The following is a 26,781-nucleotide window of genomic DNA, read 5'->3' as shown; positions in this document are numbered from 1 at the left end:
AACGGCGGAGGTTATGTTTTCATTGGGGTTTGTCTGTTTATTTGTCTGTCTGTTAGCAAGATAACTCAAAAAGTTACGGAAGGATTTTGATGAAATTTTCAGGAAATGTTAATACTGGCACAAGGAACAAATGATTAAATTTTGGTGATGATCGGGGGGAGGGGCTGATCTGCCTTGGTGGAGGTCTGCGCTCTCCAAGTGCTTTTCTAGTTGTTAATATCTTCAGTGTAATTTTTGCACTTTGCAAATTCATCCCGTGGGCCAGATCAGACCTTTTGGCGGGCCGGTTTTGGCCACCGGGCCGCATGTTTGAGAGCCCTGCTGTAAACACATTAAAAACACATTTATATCACATCCCATCCCATCACATTTATATGATTCAACACAACAACAAACACGCAACACTGACAATGATGTCATCTGTATGAGCCAGACAACAGGGTGTGGGTCAGGATAATGTGATGACCACCCTGACTGGAAACACACACAACCAACAACAAATCCATGGAAAAGGCTGTTGTGGAGACACCACAGTTATCATCTTAACAGCTCTGAACTGGCTGACATGTGCTACCGCGTTGGGTGTGTGTGTCTCGTGGGGAGGCTGTGTCAGTGGGGAAACGGGGCTGTGGGGCAGTAACAGGGGTGGGTGTGTGCACTTTCTGACCTTTGGCCCACATAGAAGCGCTCAGTGTGCTTCCACTGTAGAGGAACAGTGAAACAGTAACACTGTTAACAAGGCACATGTGTTCAAACACAACCACTGAAATGTGCTAATGAACTCACACTCACATGTAAACTCAGAAACAGAAACAAACACACAAACAGGGGTGTGCGTTTTAAGTGAAAAAGTAGTGAAACATTATTTACAGGGAGGTACGGTTATGTGATGGTTTGTGTGGGTGAGCTTTATTCTGTGGTCCACAAGTCTTTATAACAGCATTTAAGGCATTTAAATGGACTGAATTATCCCAGTTAGGATTTTATTGTGTTGTTTGCATTTGTAAACACATGTTATGTTATTCCAAACCTGAAAAAGACCTTGACCCAGTTTTGCAAAATCACATTATGCAAAAGTACTCCAAAACAAACAAAAATACTGTTAGATGTGTATCTTTGTTTTTCACTGTAGATCTACCTATCTACCTCAGCTATGTGACACATTAGAAATACAACAGGCATCAAAATCTGCAGATCCCCATATTTAGGTAGCCTTACTGGGTGTTGGATAATAAAAAGTGAGGCCTGAAGAGGAGCACTGCTTGAAACATTACAGCTGGAATTCATTTTTGCACAGGAGCTACAGTAGGGTGTGGATTTGCTTTTCATTTTCTGTAACAGAAATATAAAGAACGGCTGCAACAAAACCATCTGACTTCTAGAGCGATGGGTAAACAGAGTTGATTTTGGTATGAAATAATTAAAGCTGCAGGATATGAAATTAAGGGAATTCCCTCTTCAGCCTCTCCTCTCAGACAAATGCAAAAGATTAAATTTCAATATGGAAAAGAGATGACGCCTTTCCAGCTTCTGTATTGAGCTGCAGTGTAGAGCTGGAGTAGACTGGTAATTACAACTGTCACATATTCTGGGTAAAAACACCTAATCTGTATTTTCTACAGACCCAAAGAAGGAGGCAGAATTCATGTGTCTTGTTTCTTTGAATTATGATACGCTGAAAGGTAATCGTGTTTCACCCAATGATTATACAATACTGAAGCTTTATACTTCCTGTGCAGGTTAGATAAAATAAAAACATATAAAAGTGATAAGCCTTTCAAGTACAATCCATCCATCCATCCATCCATCCATATTTTCCATTACTACGATCTGCGTTTAAAGTGTGAACAGGCTCTTTTCTTCCAAAATACTTACACTACATACAAATTTAAACATTTTTCGTGCGGTAAGAAGAACCAAAACTAAAAACTATATTCAAACAGAGAGCATATGACACTGTTCTGTATTCTACACTTACCCAGTCCAGTCACTGTGACTCTGGCCGCACTCTGAATTCTACCAAAGTGGTTTTGAGCTTCACAGATGTACACAGCCTCATCATCCACCCACAGATCTGACAGGAAGACAGACATCCATGTGTAAGTCCAGAGCATTTACATTATGAGTGTAACATGTACTGTGTATGTGTATTCCTCTATGGACTCACTGGTGATATGTAGATTCCCTTTGCTCTGTGTGATAACTCCGTGTAGACGGGGTCTGTTGAATAGAGGGACTCCGTCGTCTCTCCTCCAGGTGAGCTGTGGTTCAGGATGGCCCTGGGCCTGGCATGGCAGGGTCACATTAGAGCCGATGTCCATGGCCAAGTCTGATGGTTCCCGTGAAAACGTGGGGACATCTGGAGGGTTAGGGTTGAAGAGTAATAATGAGAAACTATTTGTCACTTTTCTGGACAATGTTACATATTGCAGTATAAAAGAAAAGAAAATAAGACAGAAAAATGAAAAGAGAGGACATGATGTAAAGACGATCCCATTAATAGTAGAAAAACTATATAAGATAAGATAAGATAAGATAATCAGGCAATCAATATTTATTTCAGACTTAGAGGTCCATATAAAAAAACATTAAAAAAACAAACAAACAAACAAGAAAAAAAAAAAAACCCAGATAAGGTAGGATAAGATAACAATATAGCAAGTAAGAAGACAGTAACAAGATTTTTTAAAAAGTGTAAAATACTCTATTAGTAAAAAAATAAAACAAATATAGATTGTACCATGAGAAAAAGAAAAATTGGGTGCAATGCAAAATTTACACATAAATGGAAACTGATGGTTTAATGAGGTATTAATGTAGGTATAAATACTAAACGTATATAATAAATGGAAGTGTTTTTCACATTAACAAATCACAAATGGCCTTTACATTAATTAAAACTCTCACCTCCTACATCTAAGGAGATCTTCCCTGATGACGTGCCGGCAGTGTTTACAGCCACACAGGTGTATTCCCCAGCATCAGTGTCCAGGGTCTTCTTGATGGTCAGCGTCCCCTCCAGTCTGTTTATATCCAGTACAGATGAAGGCTGCAGCTGGAGATCACCTGGTAAATGAACAACAGTCAGCTCAGTTCTGAGGGTTTGTTTGGTCTATGATGTCTGAGTATCAGGCTTTAATAGACCTAAATGTGCATGCATTTGTAACTGAGGTGTTACCTTTGTACCACCAGATCTCAGGTTGGGGGACTCCAGATGATGAACAGGCCATGATGGTGGTTTCCCCAATACCGATGAGAAGTTCACTCAATGCCACCGTCACCACAGGAGATTCTGAGAAAGGACATTGTGTTTTTTATAATGAAGGAGGCAAAATTCAACTACGCTAGATGGAGACTCTTTGATTCAAGTCATTGAAACCTCAAAGACCCAGAGGTATTTTTATGGGGACTTCCACATTAATTCTCTACATGTACTCTTTTCTAAGTGATGCATCACAATTTATAAGGATATAATACTCTATATTTTGCGTTTTCAAGTGAAAATCAGACATTTTTCAATATTTAATTTATTGATCATGTAGATGTTCATAAAACCTCAGAGTAAATTCAAAAGTTACTATATAATAGGACAGAAGATTGAAGCAAACGTGACTTTTTTCAGCAAATCACATCATGACCTGAACATAAAAACAAGTGTCTACATCCACTGTCATTTATCAAACCATGTGGGTTTTACTGGTGAATAAATGTTGCAGAAGATGACGGTGTTTCTGATCTGAAGATGATGAAAAGCTGAGAAACTGCTATTTACCTGAATAATTTTAATGCATCAATAGGATTAGTGAAGAACTTATAAAACATTTAGATCAGTAGATTATTTTAGTCATCAGACGATGTTTAGGTCTTTGAGGACACATAGTTGATGTTTGCAAGTGAACACGCATGTGTGTGCATGGGAGCATCTGTTTTTATTTGTATGATTTTGTGTCAGTAGTCGCTTTTCCATTGACCCTCAAATTGTGTGAATATAACTTGCACATGAAAATTTGCCTGATGAAAAAACAACAATTTCACCAAAACTCTTGTTTTTCAATTAAAAGTTTCTGCACTGACAAGAGATGGTTTTTCAGGTGTACCGCAAATGGTATATTATGCAAAACTATAATGGAAAGACTTTTGTCTGCAACTAGAGTCACGTGAATAAAAAAAAAAAAAAAACGGATGTTACAACAAGCAAAGAAGAAAAGTTTTAAAAGAAACATGGTGCAGTATGTGTGGACACACCAGGGAACCCAGTCATTTTTTAATTAAGGAGGGGATAGAGAGGTAATATATAATAATAATGAATATATCTGTAAATCAATGTGATATTTACATTTGTCACCATGTTTACAGAATAACTTCTCATGTCATCTCGCGATAATAAATAAACAAATCATTGCATTTGTGATTTAATGGAAAAATGGACATCACGCACTTCTGTTTTTTCGACATTTAATAAATATCGGTAAAGTTTTGCGCAGATGTCCAGTGGAAAAGCGCCTAGTGTCAGTGACTTGTTGCGCCCCTACCCCTCAGGGCGCACCCTTATGTCTTCCGGCCACAGTGTGCTGAAGGTCCCAAAGACTCATTTTAAAACCCGGGGAGTCCTGTCCTTTTAGGCTGTGGCCCCCAGACTCGGGAATGACCTGCCCCTGTCCCTACGTGTGGTCAACTCCGTGGACTCTTTCAAAAAGCAGCTCAAGACTTTTTTATTTAGGAAAGCTTTTGGTTGATGGATTTATCCTTTTTCTTTGTTTTATGTAATTATTCTTAGGTTGTTTTATTGTATCCATTTTATGTACAGCACTTTGTGGTTTTTATCTGTGAAAAGCACTTTATAAATAAACTTTACTTACTTACTTACTATGTTCTCCCTCAAAAAAATATGTATAGATCTCAAAGGAGTCTCCTGATTAAATAAGGGTTAAAAATAATAAAATAAATGTGACACTCACCAATGTAAGTGAGGATGGAGGTCATAGTGTCTGTTCCGGCCTGGTTGCTGCCCAAACAGCCATAAACTCCTCCATCCTTCTGTTGTGTGTTTTTTATAATCAGCGTACCATCAGGAGTCATTCTGTGTCTGTAAAAGAAATATTTATCACTCAATTTCAATGTTTAATGCACTACAAATCAAATATTATAGGACTCTGCAAATGTTTTACATCATGGTTGAAAACTTGGTTTATTATTAATACAAGTCCTAATTTATATATGTAAAAGGAGAAGGACTCACCTGCTGGAGGCCATGATGAACATGTCGTTGTGGGTCCAGAGCAGGCGTGGAGGAGGGTAACCGCTGGCAGAACACTTGATTCTCACTTCTTCTCCTGTCGTAAAAGTCTGGTTTCTGGGCTGCACTGACACTCTGGGCACCTCTGGAGGAAAACATAGTTGGGCAAAATAAAAAATATCAAATGGTGATACCCCATCAGATAACATGACACTGAGCCTGTTTACATGCACAATAAAAGTGAGATTATTCTAGTAATGATGTAAACAGCATAATCTGATATGATTTATCAGATAACAGCAGTAATCTGATTATAAGAAATCGGATTAACACATCTGGATTTCTCCCCAATACTAGTCTTCATGCATGTATACGGGTTAATCTGATTTATTTCATTTCTGTACATCTGTGCATGTGTAATAACCTGGGGTGCCATAAAGGAGGGGTAAACATGACAAATTCATGGGGCCTTGCATTTGCAAGGGGCCCAGTGGATATGGGTTAGAAATTGTGAAAATTTGGTGCAAGCTCTGCCCCCCCTTCCGACAACAGATGTATAGATAATTTATTTTCTGAAGGGCCCACAATGTTTACCTTCCAGGGGGTCCAAAATTGGTAGCAGCGCCCCAGGTAATAACAATTAAATTATACAAAAAAGAAGTGACGTAGTAAAACACGAACAGAAGACAATGATAGGAAGTTTAAGTCTATGATCACTATGAATGCACATACTCAGAAAGAAATCCAATAATGGACTGAAACATCTAAACCAGGGTTTTTATTGCATTTCTGAAGTACATGTAAACACATTACATCTGATTATTACAATTATCTGATAACTCCCAGTTATTAGAATTTCCTGGTCATATAAATGGGCTCAATGATCAAAAAGTATACGTATGAAGCATTTTTGATACTTTTAATTTATGTATAAGAGCCCTGTTCGTTAACACTAAGCAATATTGTATGATTGTCATGTACCAAGTGAAAACTCCAATAAAAACTTGAATTCTAAAAAAAAAGTATTTGTAATTTAGTGCCTCAGTGAAAAAAAATTGACATTATTTGGGATTAAATTGGCTTATTCTAAGTACGTGGTAACAGATATCACATAAAGGCGTTCCTGTTGATCTTAGTACATTTACATACAAATAACTGACTCCTTTCATAGCCGTTTATGAATTCAGCCTTGCCACAAAATGTTAGAGAACATTAACTTTTATCGTCACTGAGTCAGGTAGAGTCGTGGCCCTTACTCCCACTCAGACTGTTTCAAAGCATATACCTTTCACTATAATTTCCTCTTATTGGTAAAACAATGAGGAAGAATATTGAATCCAGACTGCAGAATCTGGAGAGTCTTTCCAAATGATTTATGAAGCTGAACTCATCTCTCGTGGGTGTATTTTTTTCCATTTTATTCTAATAGCTAGTTTCTGACCTCTCCAACTTCTGGTGCATGAAACGTGAAAAATATTTTTGTGTCATGTCACATAACAACATCATTTTAATTGTCATGTAGAGATGCCAGAGAGAGATTTGTTGACTCCTGCGATCAGAGGAAACAGAGTAAACTTATCATTCTTTGCGTGCCATCTATAAAATAGGGAGTGTTTGGGGTGGTGATGGTTGAGCAGTGGGGTGATCCAGGGTAAAACACGTAAAAGTTCAAAAGGGTGAATAGACAAACACAAATTTAATATATCAGGTGTGAAGGAATGTATAGAATTTTCAACTTCAATCATCACTGATGCCACATTTTGAAAGATATACAGCACATTTACCAGATGTAGAACTGACAGCAGCGCAGATACACTTCTGATAAATTACAACCACACTGTGAAACAATTTGAAAAACTTGAACTTGCGATCGTATTGATCTTACACTTAGCGGCGCCTGAGGCCATGCACAGCTGATCAGGTGACCCACGTGAGGTCAAAATTAAGGGCGTAAAACACTGTAAGTTCCCGAATGTTTAAGACCCGTTGTGTTTACAGCCCAGCCCAGGTCTTGGCTCACTTCCCATTGGTGTACCTGCCCTGGGGGGGGGGTACACCTCTGAGGTCAGGAACAAGGAGGATCCTCAGAGCGAAGGCGCATTCTTTGGTTCTGACTCAGCAGCAGCTTTAATGTGTTGGGAAAAACCACGTCTTTAACATGCTCTTCGTCACCTGCTCCATCTTTCCTTCCCTCTTCCTCCCTTTCTTACCTGTCTTTACTCCCTCTCACATTGCATCCAACATCACTACTCCACCACTTGCTTTTTTTCATGTCTTCCAGGTTTTTCATTTTTTCTGTCTGACATAAGATGAAATTCCTGCTGCACTTAAACACTGATCAAATTCATCTTTAAAATTGCAAAGGTAAAGTATCAAACACATGAGTGTAACAGCTTGTAGAGTTTGATAAGAAAGAAAGAAAGAAAGAAAGAAAGAAAGAAAGAAAGAAAGAAAGAAGAAAGAAAGAAAGAAAGAAAGAAAGAAAGAAAGAAAGAAAAAGAAAACTCACAGATTAATATGAACAAAAGGCCAAAACAAAGAGTTAAAAAAAGGTGACTTTGTCAGTTTAGTGTAAATATTCTCTTGGTTTCACTCTGTTTCTTCCAAGTGTTGTAAGGTGTCAGCAGACCTGACTCACTTCAAAGTGAGGCTAATAACTAGGATGGGACTGACCAGGGGGTAATTAGGAAACCCTCAGGACATGCTCACAGCTGTTTGAGGGAGTAAAGCGATGAGCCATGGACAAAACAAAAGCAAAGAAGAAGAAGAAATTAAAGAATGAAGAATAAGAACAAAGAAATGTTAAGAGTGTGTTTATACTAAAAATCATTCACTGAGATGAATTACATGTCAGAGTTTCACCACAAATCTGTCTGCAACAGTGGTGTTAAAGAGCTATGTGTAGTATTTGTCCTATTGGACCTAAAATAATCATTGGAGTATTCAGAATAAAAAGCTCTGAAGGTATGCTAAAGATGCAAATGTATTGTATTGTAGATACAGGGTGGGGAAGCAAAATGTACACTGAACATTTAGTTGTTTTTTCTCAGCAGACACTACGTCAATTGTTTTGAACCCAAACATATACTGATGTCATAATCATACCTAACACTATTATCCATTCCTTTTCACAAACTTTTGCCCATATGAGTAATCAGGAAAGCAAACGTCAAAGAGTGTGTGATTTGCTGAATGCACTCGTCACACCAAAGGAGATTTCAAAAATAGTTGGAGTGTCCATAAAGACTGTTTAGAATGGAAAGAAGAGAATGACTATGAGCAAAACTATTACCAGAAAGTCTGGAAGATACTATTAAAGAAGAATGGGAGAAGTTGTCACCCCAATATTTGAGGAACACTTGCGCAAGTTTCAGGAAGCGTGTGAAGGCAGTTATTGAGAAAGAAGGAGGACACATAGAATAAAAACATTTTCTATTATGGACATTTTCTTGTGGCAAATAAATTCTCATGACTTTCAATAAATTAATTGGTCATACACTGTCTTTCAATCCCTGCCTCAAAATATTGTACATTTTGCTTCCCCACCCTGTATATTAACTGAATTTATTGGAATGATGAGGAAAACTAATGCTATGGCGCCTTTGAACAAATCATCAGAAAGTGGCCTGATGGGATGAGAACCATTACGAAACAACTTTTAGAGCCAAATAAATTGGCCAAGTGGGAGAAGCTAGAAGCACTGTTGTTGTTTTCTCCACTGGACACAGCTGTAAATGAAAAGAATGGAGTTTGATGCTGAAATGACAGCGTTTCCTCTACACAGCTGAGTTTGATTATGAGGCTTATGAAGGTATAAAGTTATGATGTGATGTTCTTATCTTTGCTAAGTTGCCGTTTGTTGATCCACGGTTCAGACTAAACTGTGACAGTTCTGACCTTGTTTGTTGGATTCCAAACAGATCTTTATTTTAGCTACTGACAACACAAACCGTACAGAAAACAGAGGTGATTTGTGTTTTACTATGGCTGTTTTCAGTCTAAAAACACAGCTAAGCTAACAGAGCTATAATGCAAACTATCAGCTGATGTAGAATGTGAAGATCTATGAGAGTGTTATCTTGAGCAACTGCAAAAATAAGCATCTATGAGTTTTAGTTTGCAGAAGAAAATTTGATAATACCATAATACAGATGTGTTTAAACAATGAGCTTTATATTTTATTCAATGAGTAATACAGTCTGTGGATACAAACAGTTGATTCATTTGTGGCTTCAGTGTGTTCTGTGACTTTGCTCTACTGGAGAGTTTGGAATATCAGTACTAAATAGAACTGTTTTTATCTGATATCTGCTTTTCTTTTGCTTTAGCAACTAACGGTCCTCACCTCACTGCTAGGGTAACAACTGACCCGACTGTTCAAAGCTATAGTAGAACCATGGCAGTGTAATATAGGCAGTAATAAAGGCTCTTTATACGTTAAATATAATGCAACAATTGTAGTTTCCATGCTTTGATAGTTACATTCCCTTCATAAAGAAAGATCCCTCTAAATCCTACACACTGCACTTTAATGCATCGAATCCTGGCAGGACACACTAGGTGGAATTTAAGCTAAAGAAAGCAGCATATGGTCTTTAAGTTAACTGAGAGTCTACACAGTACAAGATGTTCATTTAAACAGATTGGAGGAATATAGGATGAAAACAACACTATTTGTCTTACTTGTTGCTCTATCATAACTCTATACATTCTCCTAAGTTCTGGATATAATCATCTACGGATGGCAGGTTTGTGTGGCTGTTTTATGTTGTCATTTCCTGACCTGTGCTCTGTGCTGCTAGCCAGATAGCCAGCGATACTCTCCATTTGCACAACATGTTCCTGATTCACTTTCAATGAGGTGTGAGAAACAGGTCTATTAGAGCTGTCGAGAGATGGAAAACTCTACTGTAGCCCTGCCTGAGAGTCAGGCATAAATAATTTTCACACGTCCCATAACGAATTACTGTGAATTATAGGTAGCATGACAGGGAGGAAGGGTGGGGTCACTTGGGAGACGGTCTTGTATTTGGGAAGGAGGCCCCGTTTGCCAAAAGTCTTGTTCCTTGACGGTGTAAATCATCCAGAAGACACAGGCACACATACCAACGTCAAGCACATACACTGTACATTAACCAGGAACTGAATTTAACACATTCAGAGAACTGCAAGCCACTTAAAACAGTCAGTTTGTAAACTCTAAACAGTCTGTTAACAATACAACTTCTTACACATCAGTTAGATAAAACCACAAAGCTGTATTTCACACATAAACACACACTTCTCACCTTGTACAGTGAGGTAGATCCGCTCTGCCGTCAACCCTCCCTCATTGGCAGCGATGCATTCGTACCAGCCTGAGTGGTCTGGACTCACAGCGGACACTTGTAGTGACAGGTTGGACAGGATCTGCACCCGGTGGTCCAGGCGGGGGTCGTGACCTCCTCTCAGCCACGTGAGGTTGAAGGTGACAGTGCTCACAACGTGGCAGGTGAGGACGGCGTTGGAGCCGGGGGAGGCGGTTACATTGCCCTGAGTTGTGATACCTGGAGGTGGTTCTGCAGAACGAGATAAGTGGGCAGAAACTCGACATCATGAAGAAAGCAAACCTTTACAACAATGCAGACCAACATTTACTGACAATTACAGTCGCAGAAAAAATGATTAGACCATCAAAAGTCATCAAAAACAATAGTTATGCAATCAAGTACTAACTCCTGTGTGTGTCATGTGACTAAAACAGACAGAAAAGAAAACATGGAATGAATAAAAGCACTGTTTTTGGCACTACAATGCCATAGATACTGATGTAAGAACTGAAGTGATTTGGTTATTATCAAGAAAATCATGGAAAATGGACAGATATTTTACACCACCTGACACTACTTGACACTAGAAAAGATCCACTAATCTACAAGAGGGTGTGCTCAGAAATTTTATGATACACGGAAACTTTTTCTAATGCATATAGAGAAGCTGGATGTCACCCATACTGATGTTGTGTCAGACTGACCCTCTATTATAGAGAATTTAGGACTCATACGGACCACTTTTGCTCAATTTGCATTTATAATTTAAATATTTCTTCCCCCTTTTTTTTTTCTTTCTTTTTTTTTCCAAACCCACCATACCTCACTACTTTAATTTATCTGCTTTGTTTTTATGTGTATTTTGTATATAACTTCAACAGGCAAACAATGTATACAATATATTTGGTTGTATGCAGAATCAAAGCCAACCTGCTAAATGGTACAGTGAGATTTTTTTTTATAGGGGTGGGGCTCTGATGGAGCACGGGTGAGGAGTGTAACATATTCAGTTTGTACAAATTCTGCATAAATACCAATAAAAAAAAACTTTGAGCAAAAAACCCCACTAATCTTAGAAAAAAGTCCAGTCATGGACATGTTCTCAAAACGATATCCTCCATTCAGCTGGAGCGACCTCCCTGTGTTGTCGCATTCCCCTCCCTCTTTCTCTGTCTGTCCTTTCTCTTGAGTATCACAGTGTCGTCAATCAAATGTCAGAAGTTAGTCTGAGGCAAGCAGAGAAAAAGGGAATGGAAGGAGAAGAGACAAAGGGACGACGAGGGAGGAGTAGCAGAAGCTTTGGCTCTGGTGGAAGGAGGATACTGGGGATTTGAGCGGGGCTCCTTGGGATTAGGATGACATCCATTTGGCAGCTGAATGGGTATTATGTGTGTATTTGTGTGCACAAGTGAAAAACGCAGGGACCTGTCATCCTTTAAAGAGTATAATTGGCCTGGTAACAAAGGTTGGAGCTGTTGCTGAGGAGGATTAGTTTCACCTAATTTTTAAGATGTCACAAGAGCTACCAGTTGGACCAACAAAGCCCCCTCTGCACCTTTGGACTGTGAACACAGCAGGCAGGTTACAGTAATGACTTATGCTCATACATTACACAGATCCCTGCCTGGCTCCCTCTCTCTCTCTTCAGTTTCACAAAGCATCTTTCATCTTTCAACTCCATCTCACTCTCTTTTTCTCTACACTCCACCTACTGCTTGACATTCATCAACTGAATGAAGCTCCAGTGCATTCAATGGAACAGGAAGCTTTTAGAAAACAACGTATGGGCTGGGAAACTTTAACTGACCGTATTGGAACCTGTTTTGTCATAATGGATAGGATGTGACTGAAAAGAACTGAAGAGTAAATGTACTACAGAGGATTACAAAATAGGTAAAAAGGGATTTTTTGCTCTAAGTGTTAAAGATGAATAATTACAAGATGTCTCCAGTACATCCTGATGGCTTTAACCTTTATTTTTTTATCTACAGGAGATAAATTTGCTTATCCATATTTAGTTGCCAATAGAATTGCTACCAAATAAGATACAGCAATAATTCTTTATACATACAAAGGAGGAGTTCACCTTAAATCACACATTCAACCTGTCTCAGAGTGCTGTTTCCTTCCACTAATGGATTTGAAGATATCCATAACAAAAGTGCATAAAACAAAAAATGTATTATATCTGATCTGGTTGTCAGAGCACTTCCTAAATTCTAGTATATGTAATCACATTTTCAGCACGAACTATTCAGTCATACTCTTGTGTATCACTGCCTGCAATAACAGGTCACAACAGTCATTTTACCTGTGGTTTGGAAGGATTTTGTGCATCTTTTTTTCACATTGGAAACTTTGAGGGACACAACTATGACATCTCTGTATTTAAAACAACATGTAAAAAAAAAAAGGGGGGGGGGTCTTTTTTCTGAGGTTTACTGCACTTCATAGCAATTTCTGTGGCTAGTATGAACATATTACAAGAAAATACTATGAAAATTTGCAATATAAGGGTTGTATTGATGTAAAGAAAATTTAAATGCGCCAAAAAATGGCACTCCGTACTTCCTCCTAGTGCAGGTCTCTGTTGTGATAGTGATCCTTTACTATGTCTAACGCACTGGCAATGACTGAGGAGGGATTATTTTATGTTCAGTCTGTTGTTTGCTCAGTTTTGCTTTGTTTTGTTCTGGGGGTTTTTTCTATGGTGCTAGCTGCAATTGATTTACATCCATGCTTACTTCAGATTTTTGTGAGGACCATTCAGCACTGCACTTGTATTATATTGCAAAAACTTCAATAAAAAGATCTTGATCAAAAAAAAGATATGCTCTGGCAGATTCGCTCTATGGTAGGTCATACAGGGTTACATCATTACATCACTAACGTAGCTGTATCATGATATGAATAATATATCTGTATGGAAACCTGTGAGTAAATGTGTTCAAGCTCTACTTTCACATTGAAACTGTGCACCAAAGTCACAGTATACTGACCTAAACTCACTCTATATACAGTATTTTAGCACACACCATGGAACATATCAACAGTTTTACAGCGGTTCTCATCTTACTTCATAGATACAGTCCATTGCTTTGCCAATCAAGCACAAAAACCGTACCATAAACCACATGACAGGGTTGAGCCGAGGCACAGATTACAACATCATGTTGTAAGACTGGGTCAAATTTTCCATAAAGTTGAAATACCCCTGCCATCATGGAGTGTCTCTGCGTGGGATTACCAGCAGGAGACCCTTCAGCCCTTTAAAACAATTTACAAAAGTCCTACATCAACTAGTGCTTGTATTCCATACATATGTTCTGCAGCAGTGTGTATTTGTGTGTGTAAGCCTATAGAGCATGGCAAAGAGTTCAGACTTCATTTCATAAAAGGTATTTGGTACATGTATACAAGGTGTGATTTGTCAAAAAAACAGAGGGGGGCACCAGTTGGGTGTGGTCCATAACTGATGTACGCTGGCATGAAACAAAAATCGGACCAATGGTCCTGTAGCTTACCGGCCAAATTCAAAGCTTTGGGAAATGTATCCAGATCCATTTATTCTCCCCCAGTTCTGTGTATTTATTCTATTACAGAAATAGTTCATGTTTTGGTCATATTCCAATCAGATCTGTAAAAAATTCAAATTCACACTTGATATCATTGATACTGATTTATTGGATCAATCTACTTCCTTTCTCTTATAATGGGAAAATGTTTCAAAGTGGCACCAAATCCAGAATCAGATCCAGATCGAACTAATTTCAATCCCTTGTGTTGACATCCTCATACAGAAGCTGTATACCAAGTTTGAAGTCAATCAGAACTGGAGTTTGGGAGAAGAAGATGATTGAAAATTTTTCCCCATAAGAGCCCATGTTAAATTTTGCGTCAGTTCCAGATCCAGAAGAAGATCCTGATCAGCATGTGGACATTATGTTTGGGTCATCTCCCCATCAGGGCTGGACTGGAGACATTTACACTGGAGATCATTTACATTTACTGAGTTATTGCATCCATCCACTTCCTATCTCTGATAATGGGGACATTTTTCAAAGTTGCACCAAATCCAGAATCAGATCCAGATCCAAATAATTTCACTAACTTTTGATGACATCATCATACAGAAGCTGTATACCAAGTTTGAAGTCAATCGGAATTGTAGTTTCGGAGAAGAAGATGATTGAAATTTTTGTAACGGACGACAGACGAGGACGACAGACAACGACAGACAATGACAGACAACGACAGACGACGACAGACAACGACAGACAACGACGATGACAGACGACGACAACGACGACGGATGCCACATGACGACAATAGCTTACAGCCTGTCAGCCGGTAAGCTACTAAAAATGAAACTTTACATACATTCAACGTCCAACTTCCAGGTTCTATTCCTCTATTATATAGCAGATCTTACATGAAATTTTCACAACTTCTAAACTGTGTCCACTGGACACACAAATACTGGGCCCCGTGAATTTGTCACATTTACCCCCCCTTTATGGTGCCCCAGTGCATGGGGACATTCATGAATTCTGAGATTGCTGACAGTTTGGGTCAGGTGAACATCAGTGTCAGTAATGTAGGATATAAGTGTAAGAACCCCCCCCCCCCCAGAAGTAGGGATCTAAAAACCAAAGGGGGGGTTGATCCCCCCCATCCCCCCAACAAATCGCACCCTGTATGTATATGTGTCCTTTAAGTGTTGTTGATACAGGGCATTAAAGACAATGATACTTTAAAATGTTCACTGCTCTGCAAATAGATTCATCACAAACTAATTACACTTGTTGACAGCCTAATGCTTTCCAGACCCTGAGCTCTATGCATTCCTGTCTGACTGTCCTGGCTCATTACATGCAGTCACGGAGAGTGGCTCACCGTGTACTCTTAATTAACCTAACCACCGTAACTTTAGTATTACAGGTCATTGACAAAATCAGTACCTCTGTCAACGTGCCAAGCATTTCAGACAGCTTGTATTTGTCTAATGTTCAGCAGGGAGAACACTTCATTTCAAATCAATATCCAACCTGTTCTTTTTTCCAGTGATGACAATGTTGTGTGTAGGGGTGTTACGATATGAAAATTTCATGTCACGGTTATTGTGACAAAAATTATCACGGTGATCATTATTAACGCAATCTTGTTGAAATTGTGCTCAAAATGTTTGAAAAGTACTTATACACACACTGAAATAATTTAACCAAGTTGTATTTTGAAAAATAAATGAATAAAAATAATAGGCATAATGTACTTTCTGTTGGTAGAAACGTTCAAATATTAACCTGTAAACATAAAACATACAAATGTGCATTAAAGATGTCACCTTAGAGAGAGAGAGAGAGAGAGAGAGAGAATGCCAATGACAGCGCAGCATCACAGAACGTCAGCCAATGACAGCACAGCGTCACAGAATGTCCACCAATGACAGCGCAGCGTCACAGAATGTCAGCCAATGACAGCGCAGCGTCACCGAACGTCAGCCAATGACAGCACAGCGTCACAGAACATCAGCCAATGACAGCGCAGCGTCACAGAACATCAGCCAATGACAGCGCAGCGTCACAGAACGTCAGCCAATGACAGCGCAGCGTCACCGAACGTCAGCCAATGACAGCACAGCGTCACAGAACATCAGCCAATGACAGCGCAGCGTCACAGAACATCAGCCAATGACAGCGCAGCGTCACAGAACGTCAGCCAATGACAGCACAGCGTCACAGAACGTAAGCCAATGACAGCACAGCGTCACAAAACGTCAGCCAATAACAGAGCAGCGTCACAGAACGTCAGCCAGTTGTCCCATATAATAACATGAGAGCTCTTGTTTTATTTGGAACAATTCAGGCTTACATGAATCACGTGATCACCGGAGCGGCGACTCACTCTCTCTCTATCTCTTTCTCTCTCTCTCTCTCTCTCTCGCTCTCTCTCTATCGCCTGGAATGCTGTTGCTTCTCCAGGAAATGAGCGGTACCGTGACTTTTCAAAGTGCAGTAATCAAACACGTTTATTATGATAATTTGAATTAAAATGGTAATACAGACTGTTGGGAATTTTACTGCAGTTTATCGTTGTACCGGTAATCGTTACATCCCTAGTCGTGTGCTTACCTGACACATCCAGGAAGGTGCGCGCTCGTCCTGTCCCGGCGCTGCTGATAGCGATACACTCGTAATATCCCTCGTCCTTTAAAGAAACCTGGGCTATCTCAAATGATGCTCTGTCAGACTCACTGGAATAAAAGAGACAAAGGAGATATAGATGAAAAAAACAGCCTTGAGTGCCTTTATCTACACCAGGGGTCTCAAACTCAACTTACCTGGGGGTCGAGGCTGGGTCAGGCTGGGCCGCATTAAGTATTCCACAAAAAAAAGGGTTTCTTTACTTTACTCGCAGCTAGTAACATGCACTTTTTGATGAAGTTGCCTTCTTTGAATGGCTTTTCGGCTCCAGCAATCATCTCACTCACCACCTAGCTAGCTTTGGCTGCTGCTTCATTCTCTTTGCTCGCTTTCTTGAATAAATCTTGTTGACTCAATTGACATTTTTTCAGATTGGCGACCTGATTCTTTCTCTCATCTCCCTGGTATTTTGCATACTACTCACTATGTCTAGTTGAGAAATCACATCAGATGGCGGCACGGTTTGAGAGAGACATGACTGGAACTGGGTGATGGCATATATTTTCCATCCACTTGGTGTCACTCCAGAATATGTTTCAACTAAGTGACTAACATTCATACTTCCCCAGGTACTTCGCAGTTAGCTAGCTTGACAACTGTTGACAACAAAGGCTGCCAAAAGCTGTCACGAAACTATATATGGTAGCCCATAAATGATAAAAATAAATAAAAGTGTGGCAAGACTTCTCCATCCTCTTCATGCAGTTTCAGCTTCTTCCATCTAACAGAAGGTACACTTTCCCCTGCAGAGCCAAATCAAACCGATATCTCAAATCATTTATCCCATCTGCCGTTAAGTTTTTAAATAGCCTGTAGGCAAGCTTGTTGGGAACACTGCACCGTTAACTATGAGGAATTATTTACTGTATTCATTGTATAATGTGAGATTGATTGTTTTGGTGATATGTGAGATATGTATACTTCTGTTGCAAATCAAATTGCCCTTTGGGGACATTAAAGATTTTTCAGTTCAATTCCATGAGCAAAAAGGTGCATTTGAGAACTACGTGAGGGCTGCACTAACACTAAACTCTGCTGTCAAGTAGGGGGCCACAAAATATCATCCCGCAGGCCCCCAGGCCGTGAGTTTAAGACCCCTGATCTACACTGAGAATAATGTTGAATCCATTTGATAGGGCTGGGTAAAAAAAGTCAATTTAATCGATCTTAGGTTGTTTTAATTCGTTTTAATTTTGCATAATTGATTAATAGTGGATGAGATCGATTTTTCAGAGCAGGACCGGGAATACATGGAAGCGTGGCTGACTCCGTCTTGCGAACCCCTGGGAAAAACGTCTTGAAGTCTTGGTCTCGCTCGCGACGGCTCTGGCGCGGAAAAGACGCAGAAGAAGGGTGGAGGAAGGGTGGAGGAAGGGTGGGGAAAACCCCTCCCTTCCAGGGGTTTCCTCCCGGCCTCAAACTGGAACTTGCAGTGTGAAGGAACTGGCCACCCGGACGTTCTCCGAGGTGAGTCACAGAAGCCGGTCGTTCTTGGAATAATAACTTGGATCCTTACGATCACCTATGGCTGAGTATGGAGTTAGAGGAAGAGTAAAGCGACAATGTCCGACTGGAGCATACGCATCCCCCTCGCTCCGACCAACAATCACGGAGCGCAAACCCCCCCCCCCCCCCCCCAGTGAGTAGAAGCCACCAGCCATAAAACACAATAAAGTTGATGAAGAAGTCCGTTCTGAGCCACTGTAGAAACACGGGAATGTTTGTGTCCCGTTCATTATTTCAGAGCAGATTCAGCTCCTTCCTGCTGAAATGTCATATTTCTTTTCTTTCTAATATCAATATTGATCCCAGTATTGATGTGTTGTATGACTGCGGTTGTCAAATAATCAGGTTACAACTCAAAATTGTACTTTGATATCACTAAATTAATCTGAATCAATCAATTAATACCGAATCGAATCAATACTGGATCGATTCGTGATTAATCGATTCAGAACCTTATGAATCGAAATGGAATTGATTATGGAAATTGGCCATGATACCCAGCCCTGCCATTTGATCTTCTAACAAATAGCGTTGGTTTCTGTACACAATACGCAGTCCCTGATGTGATCCAACCCTGCTCACCTGAAGAGCTGGTCGACCCCGAGTCGTCTTCCATCTCTGCTGAAGCGTAAAGTGAAGGGGATCAGGCTCTCGACCTGGCAGTTCACAGCTCCTCTCTGAAGGTAATACCCATGAGTTGTGGTGGGCATGATCACCTTAGGAGCATCTAAAAGACAGATATGGACATAAAATCACTCAAGGAGTAGTAGTGAAAGTACTATTCAGATCATTTACTCAAGTCAAAACAGCAATGCAGTACTGATGCTCAAATATGTTTTCAGTTAGTGGATTTTTTTCTAGATAACTTAAGCATTAGATTTAAGATGTTAACTCACAGACATCTGAAGTGTGAGTTTATACTTTTTTTGTATAATTTCAAAAGGAATATTAAAAACCGCTGTAATTTTTAGCACTGTGTTGTATTTTGAAAGCTTGCTACTTACTTTACTTTGGACCATTTTCAGGGCTTTCAACTTTAATTCTTAACTCTGGAGTGACAACCTGCATCACTCACCAGGTACAATACTTGAATAGGAAACACTGGACACTCTCTGAAACAGGAAACCGTCTTTGTCGTAACCCGTCACTCGTAGGAAAAAGGCTTCATTGGGTGGGACAAACTCTGTGATGTTCCAGAGGCCGTATGGTTCCCGGTCGGGGTAGTAGCGAATTGGCAAAGTTTTGATGATACTCCCTGTGATTGACAGAAGCTCCAGCCTGTCAGCTCGAGCAGGAGGGGAAAGCCCAGTGGTGTTGAGCAGGATGTGGGTGGGAATCCCTGGGAAATTGATAAAACACATTGTGTACTTTGCTGCCTTGGAAATGTAAGTGAAGACAACAGGTGAAAGTGAAAACATACAACAGCTGTGGTGTCCTCTTTTTAACATTTTATGGCCTTACTGACCTTGAACTGGCCTACTGGAGGTTTTTTTGAAGTCCAGCATGGGTTTCCTGGAAAATCCGGCTCTGAAGTCGATGGTGCTGAGGCCTGAGATACGAACTGAATGTCTTCCTTCACTAGATGTCTGAATCAGATAGAAAGGGAAGCAGTCTTTAAGCATGTAAATGAGAATGAAGACAAATTGCAAAATTCTGTGCCAACAATAATATTTAAAATGCATTTTGCTCTGTAGCCAATATCTTTATTTATTTGTTTGTTCGTCTCGCCCCTGCATTCCCTGTTTTACAGAGGTTATAAAGGTGGTGTTTGCAAAGTCTGACCAGGAAAATGAAAATACCTTGTCTATTTTTACACATTTCTTTCATTTCTGTCTTAAAACATGATCATAAACAACAACTACCTTTACAAAGCGCTTGACGTAGCTTTTACTTTACCGCTACTTGCAATAAAAAGAATAGATAGATAAGAACATACTAATAAGAGGCTAATGTTACACATAATCACTGATGAAGATACAGAAAACTAGAAGTGCATGACCAGAAAGCACATTTGTACCGTGTATTTAATACTTAAAGTGAGATCAGATTTCAGAGAAGATGCATTGTTTCCAGTGATAAAACCTTAATCATGCAAAGTTTTTAATTAATGGTGTTAAGGCTCTGGTTCATGTTGATGCTGGCTAAATCCATGATGATGACAATGAGTTTTATAGACCTCAGGGAAACAAAAAAGAAGTGCATCAAAGCAGGACTGAGGGGCCTAAATGACAGACACGGCTCTATACGATTATTGTGTAACTGCCTTTTGTAACCCCACGTGTATAGACAAGCCACTTTGTGTAAGTCGAGTCTGACTGTCAAATAACTGAGCTTATAAAAACCTCCACAATTCAGAAATGACCCATTCGGTCTGACATTTATGCTTTAATTAAACATACGAGGCTATAATCACAGAGTTGCTAATGGCTCACGTATTCTTCATCGTACTGAGCTCTTTTGAAGCCTTGCAGAAAAAGAGACGAAGTAATTACAATGAAATATAGGTTAGCAAGAGGTGGAAACTCCTCACCTTAGGTACTGAAATACTTGTGTTGTGTCACAGACTTTGACTCATGATGTAGGCTGAGGGATGTAATTTAGCAGTCAGACAAATAAAACTTAAAATTCTCTATGAAAAGAAAACTAGTACAGTACGTACAGGCAGATGAATAAGAAAAAGAGCTACTGAAAGAGGTAAGACAAGGACACAAAGTAAATGTTAATGCAACAAACATGAAAGATAATACATGCCTACTAAGACCAATCTACTAGCTTGTGTAGAATCAGATCATGTCTGTCTGATCGTCTTGTGTCTGTCCAAGGTCTTTAGTTGGGTGTAAATGAGGCTATAATTAGTGGAGAAGTTCTTCAAAGGCCATGCTCTTAAAGATAAGAAAAGTCCCTGTCATTAAAGCCACGAATTCACCAATTTCACACCCACCAGGACGGCCTGACCAGCCTGAATCCAGGGTACACCCTCACTCAGTAGAATTAGATCTGGGCTGGATCCATACGTAATGCTTTAGACTTACTAATCTGTCTTAAATCTAAGGTTAGGAACCAAAACTGTTTTTATTAGATAATCAGTTCAGTAAAAAATAGTAATACAATATGTGTTTCCTAATTAAAATGAAAAAAGATGAACATATGTATCAGACATAACAGACGCAACAAGAGTGATGTCATAACAAGAAAGGACAAGATGAAAATGACACAAAATACACACACACACACACACAAATAAATATCAGAAGTGGCATAACAAGACGTAAAAGTCCCAACACAGCAAAAAACTATGCAAAATCTATCAGACAGTTTTGGTAGCAGGAAATATAGGTAGTTATGTGTTTCTATGGGTTAGCATTTGGATTGTATGTTTCATGTGTATATTAGTCGGTGATCTTGACATTAATTGTCAATGACTATGTTTACACGCAGAGTAAAATTCCCCTATAATTCCAAATTTGACAACGGTCTCAATATAAAGTACATATTCTGACTGGATCTTCCAAATTAGGTCTTTGTCTGTACAGTCGTGGAAAAAATTATTAGACCATCAAAAGTCATCACAAACAATGGTGATGCAATCAAGTCCTAACTCCTGTGTGTGTCATGTGACCAAAACAGACAGAAAAGAAAACATGGACTGTCTAAAAGCACTGTTTTTGTCAGTACAATGCCATAGATATTGATGTGAGAACTTAAGGGGTTTTGATTATCAACAAAACAAGGAAAATGGATAGATATCAGCTCTGAAATTAAACTGCTATGAGCTGTTTTTGTTGTTATCATTATATTTGTCCAAACAAATGGACCTTTAGTTGGACCAGGCATTAAAATGAACAAGAAATTGAAGAAAACAAGGGTGGTCTAATAATTTTTACCACAGCTGTATGTATCAGACAAAACAGACGCAACAAGAGCGACATCATAACAAGAAAGAGCAAGATGAAAATGACTCAAAAAACACACACATACAAAAATAAATAAATAATGGATTACAATATCCCTTCAGCCATTTCTGGCCAAGGGGGGAAAATCCCTCTAAAGTATTTACCCACATTTCTTTGGACATCCTGGAAAACATGGCTACAGATAAGTAGATATTTTTAGCCCCCAAGCAGGACTGTGGGGGGCTGATATCGGAAAATGCAGCATTTAGGATGTTGAACAGAAAAACAAGATGTGTAGGGACCAAGGAGACAGATTCTCCTGCGCTTTAGAGATTAAAGCGCTGGTGGGAGGATTTATGAGGAAACAGGAGAAGATGCAGTAAGTGATAGGAAGAGATTTAAGAAGACAGAGAGGGAGAAAAGAGAGGCAACCACAGGACAGTAAAAAGACGGAAGGAAACAGTTAATTTGTTTTTATGTCTGTTTAATAAGTTTTATGAAAAGTGTGTATTGGAAAAAGTTAAGATAGTGTATAATGTGAAAACACAGGCTTAACTCAAAACCTTGTGATGCAGAACCATTTAAGAGGTTCTATGTAGTGTTGGTATTCCAAACTCTCAACAGCAGGGGGCAGTCTGATACCAGAACACACTTAGTTCTCCCAAAACCACCAAAGACTCAATGCTATGTGTCAACAGACGGTATCACTCACTGAATAATGCGTTAAGCTCATTCTTTACAAACATCTGCATTATAGTATCATGACGCTTCCTTCTTCATTGACGCTTCTTTAGACAGACGCTCAAAATAACAGTGTCGTAAAATCTTTGCATACTGCATCAGCTGATAGTTTACATTATAGCTCTGTTAGCTTTGCTCTGTTTTTAGACTGAAAACAGCTGCAGTAAAACCACAAATCACCTCTGTTTTCTGTACGGTTTGTGTTGTCAATAGCTGAACTAAAGATCTGTTTGGAATCCAACAAACAAAGTCCGAACTGTTGCAGTTTAATCTGAAACATGGATCAACAAACGGCAACTTAGCAAACATAAGAACATCTTATAATAACTTTGTACCTTCATAAGCATCAGAGTCAAACTCAACCGTGTAGAAGAAACACTGACATTTCAGCCTCAAACTCCATTCTTTTCATTTACAGCTGTGTTCAGTGGAGAAAAAAAACAATAGTGCTTCTAGCTTTTATTGCTCATCACATAACACTTATCACAGTTTTCCTCACCATAGGAGACCAGCAGAGTAACTCTCTACTCCCTCTTGTGGTCACATAAATCCCCCGTCCCATTGGTGTAAATAAATTCAGTTCATATCTCTACAATCCAATACACTGGCATCTTTGACAGAACTTCAAAGCTCCTTATTTTAATGTTTGTATAGGTTCTCATTAGTCCAGGTCTTCATTCTTCTTGGTAGCTCTTCTCAGTTTAACTAGACTGGTTTAGCTCTTTTAAAAACATTTCGTCTGTCATCCAAGAGACTAAATACTCTGATGATAATTTTAGGTAATTTTTAATATCTGACAGTAAAAATAACCCTTTTAACCAGAACCAGCAACTGTCAAAAGAGAGGAAAACTGAGGGGTACCATCCAGAGGGGTTTCCTCTTGTTTAAACACAGAGAAGGAAAACATGTCCAGAGAGCAAAAGCTATAAATGTTGAATATCTGCCAGTTTTTCATTGGTGAAAAGAGAAGAGGCTCCTCACACCAGTGTTCACCAGAGCTCAGCATGAGATTAACCTGTGGGTTAAGTACTGACACAGCTGGACAGAAATGAGTTCATCTCATACAGTAAATCAAATTTTATCCAAAAACAAAATAAGTGTGTTTTGTCCCCAGTTTTTTTGTGTCAATAAGGATATGTGCATAGAAAATAACCCATAAGATCAGTGCTGTTACTACTAGTATAGATTAGTGCCAGAGGTGGAGATGAGTCACACATAGACAACTGACAAGCAAGTCTCAAATCTTACTCTGTAAGTTGTACAGAAGCCCAAAATGTTTGAGGAGAAAATCATGCAAGTCCCTTCTAAAAAACCAAGGAAGACAAGTCAAGTATAGTCTTCAGATGATCCATCATACATGAGAAGATGAGCCTTTGATTATAGTCTTCCAAAGGAATAACAGTGGTGAGTGATGGTGCTCTAATAGGCCACTGTATTCTTCATTCCTTCTCTGCCTATTATTTCAATTGTTGGCTTCTTGATGACGGATACACATTGCATTGGGAATCACTCAATTATATACAGTCTGTCCAAAAAAAAAGGGCACCACATGGATTAAATTGGGAATCAGATCCTTCCATTGGATTATTTCTGCTCTCAACAATTTATTTAACCTCAAATGATGAAGTGAGTAGTTTTTAATTTCTTAAACGACCATCAGTTAGTAGAGAGCATAAAGATTGAACTGTGTTTCAATAGAAAAAGGTCATGAGGTTTGATGAATTCCAAATGACCCTGGTCCATCAGGGTGAGAATAGATGAAGTGATGACCCATCATGCCTAGTGCCTACAGTACAAGCCTGTGGGGGCAGTGTTATAATCTGGAGTTGATTCAATTGGTCAGGTCTGGGTTAACAATGTTACGTGTCCAAAAATTTGGAAATAAATGTAACACTGCATAAACTTATTGAAATGATGCCCCAGTGAATGCATGCTGTAACCAGGGCAACCAAGGCCTAGAACAGGGGTCACCAATCCTGGTCCTCGAGGGCTGGTATCCTGCATGGTTTAGATGTATCCCCCTTCCAACACACCTGACTCAAATGATAAGCCTGTCATCCAGCTCTGCAGAAGCCTGATAAAACCCGTCAGGTGTGCTGGAAGAGGGAAACATCTAAAACATGCAGGATACCGGCCCTCGAGGATCGGGGTTGGCGACTCCTAGCCTAGAAGGTTGGAGTAGCAGCTTGTGACCGAAGGATCAACATTTCAGTTCCCTGATCTGGCAGTGAGACTATTGGCTGCTGTGCCCCTGAGCAAGGCCTTTAACCCCCCATTTGCTCCTTGGGCACCTGACATGGCAGCCTACTGTTCCTAGTCTGCAGTGTGTGCAGAGTTCCAGCATATTCAGCTAGTGATGGGTTAAAAGAAGAGGCTCAAGTTTGGTGTGTGTTGCATGTCCACATGTTCATTACCAACTGACAAAAGAAGATTCTTCATCTTGTAATCAAAGTTAAACAAAGTTTAACAAAATATTTGAGTGTTCTCAATATGAGCAGGATGATTTGTCAAGTCATCGCCCAAAAGTTTAAGTCAACTCGAGTCTTGTGTCAGTGTTAGTCAAGCAAGTCTGAATTTATAAAAACTGTAACTTGTCTGACTTAAGTCATGTGACCCAAGTCCCCCAGCTCTGATTAGTGTCTAGAGAAAGGAAAACCAGAACCAGCAAGAAAATAACCAACAAAGAAGAGACACTACAGTACAAGGACACTGCATGAATTTGCAGGCAATAAACACCTCCTTCAGTTTTTCACAAGAATGAAAAAACATGGTATTCCAACAGAAATCGAATCTTCAGGAGAACTGGCAGCGAACATATGAAAAACATGCCCCCTACACGTATCCGTTTCGACTCTCTTGAGAGGAAATCCAGAAATGACACAGTTTTTCATCTCATCTTCTCCCCTGTAAATCAATTGGGCGCTAACACATACCACAGCTATGCAAAGATGAGGAAAAGCGTCCCAGCAGGACTACACCGAGAATACAACAAATCACTCAGGAAAAAATGTTTGTCATTTTCCAACATCTGGCATTAACAGTGCATGCAGTCAAATGTGTGACCTTTTATGCATTACCTCCACTGCAGGGTGCCAGTGCTTTCGAGCCCCGTACGAGAAAAACAGTAACAACGGCCCAAACAAAAGCTGTATCAGGTTGTGCTGACAGCAGAACTAACAGTTCAAATCAGTTTAGTGCTCTTATGTTTCTTTCTGATTGTTTTTTGTTTGCTAGCAGATCCATTCACCAGACAATATGCATGTTAAACTGATTACATATCACTGTATCTCAACTAGCTGATATACCACTGTCGTAAATCAGCCTTCCTCAAAGGCAAAGCTCTCTCCTGGGGTGTGAGATGTGACCTCATTCCAAGGTTACTACTGAACTATTTGCAGTAAGTCATTTAAAAGGACAGGACAGCTCTGGAAATTGTTAGGAGCAGCCTGTAATTTTACACACATTTCCAGGTAAAGAACAAATTGTTTACCTTGATAGACCACATTCCAGGCTGTGGGTCCTTGATGTTGACAACTTTGGCAGAGTTGGGAATGTGCAAGAGCTCAGTCAGGCCGTCACTCTTCCCCATGATCTTCCCTGGAGGCAAAACGTGAACGGAGACATTAATTACCTTTTCTGCAGCTCTGACAAATAAATCCTCAACTTTTTACGCATGACGGCAAGATACATATAAAAATATCAGGAGGAAGGACATGGATTCTGCAGATTTCAACAAGTTCAATTTACATCTTTTATGAATGTAATGCAAGATTGATTTCACATGTAGTCCTACTTTGGTGCTGATATAAATACAGAAAACTGGATGATGGTAGATGTTTGATGATAGTTTTATATTTTTCTCTAGTGGTTTTATGCCCCAGGTTTTACATACA

The 26,781-nt window shown here is 39.5% G+C and overlaps 1 protein-coding gene across 1 annotated transcript in view; it reads right to left on the bottom strand.

The window, feature by feature from the left end:
- hmcn1 (hemicentin 1) overlaps positions 1-26,781 on the bottom strand; it is a 169,073-nt gene that overhangs the window by 92,844 nt on the left and 49,448 nt on the right. The window contains exons 6-17 of the mRNA XM_030132214.1: positions 26,379-26,485; positions 19,720-19,840; positions 19,330-19,593; positions 18,837-18,981; positions 16,677-16,798; positions 10,525-10,794; positions 5,240-5,381; positions 4,959-5,086; positions 3,179-3,292; positions 2,908-3,066; positions 2,168-2,359; positions 1,979-2,074 (exon numbers count right to left, since the gene is read on the bottom strand). Coding sequence (XP_029988074.1) covers positions 1,979-2,074; positions 2,168-2,359; positions 2,908-3,066; positions 3,179-3,292; positions 4,959-5,086; positions 5,240-5,381; positions 10,525-10,794; positions 16,677-16,798; positions 18,837-18,981; positions 19,330-19,593; positions 19,720-19,840; positions 26,379-26,485 — 1,860 coding nt within the window. The remainder of the gene's footprint in view (positions 1-1,978; positions 2,075-2,167; positions 2,360-2,907; positions 3,067-3,178; positions 3,293-4,958; positions 5,087-5,239; positions 5,382-10,524; positions 10,795-16,676; positions 16,799-18,836; positions 18,982-19,329; positions 19,594-19,719; positions 19,841-26,378; positions 26,486-26,781) is intronic.

The sequence above is a fragment of the Sphaeramia orbicularis genome, chromosome 4, assembly GCF_902148855.1.
Source record: "Sphaeramia orbicularis chromosome 4, fSphaOr1.1, whole genome shotgun sequence".
Lineage (NCBI taxonomy): Eukaryota > Metazoa > Chordata > Actinopteri > Kurtiformes > Apogonidae > Sphaeramia > Sphaeramia orbicularis.
Note: the sequence above shows the minus strand (reverse complement) of the source record. Positions and strands in the feature narration are given on the sequence as shown.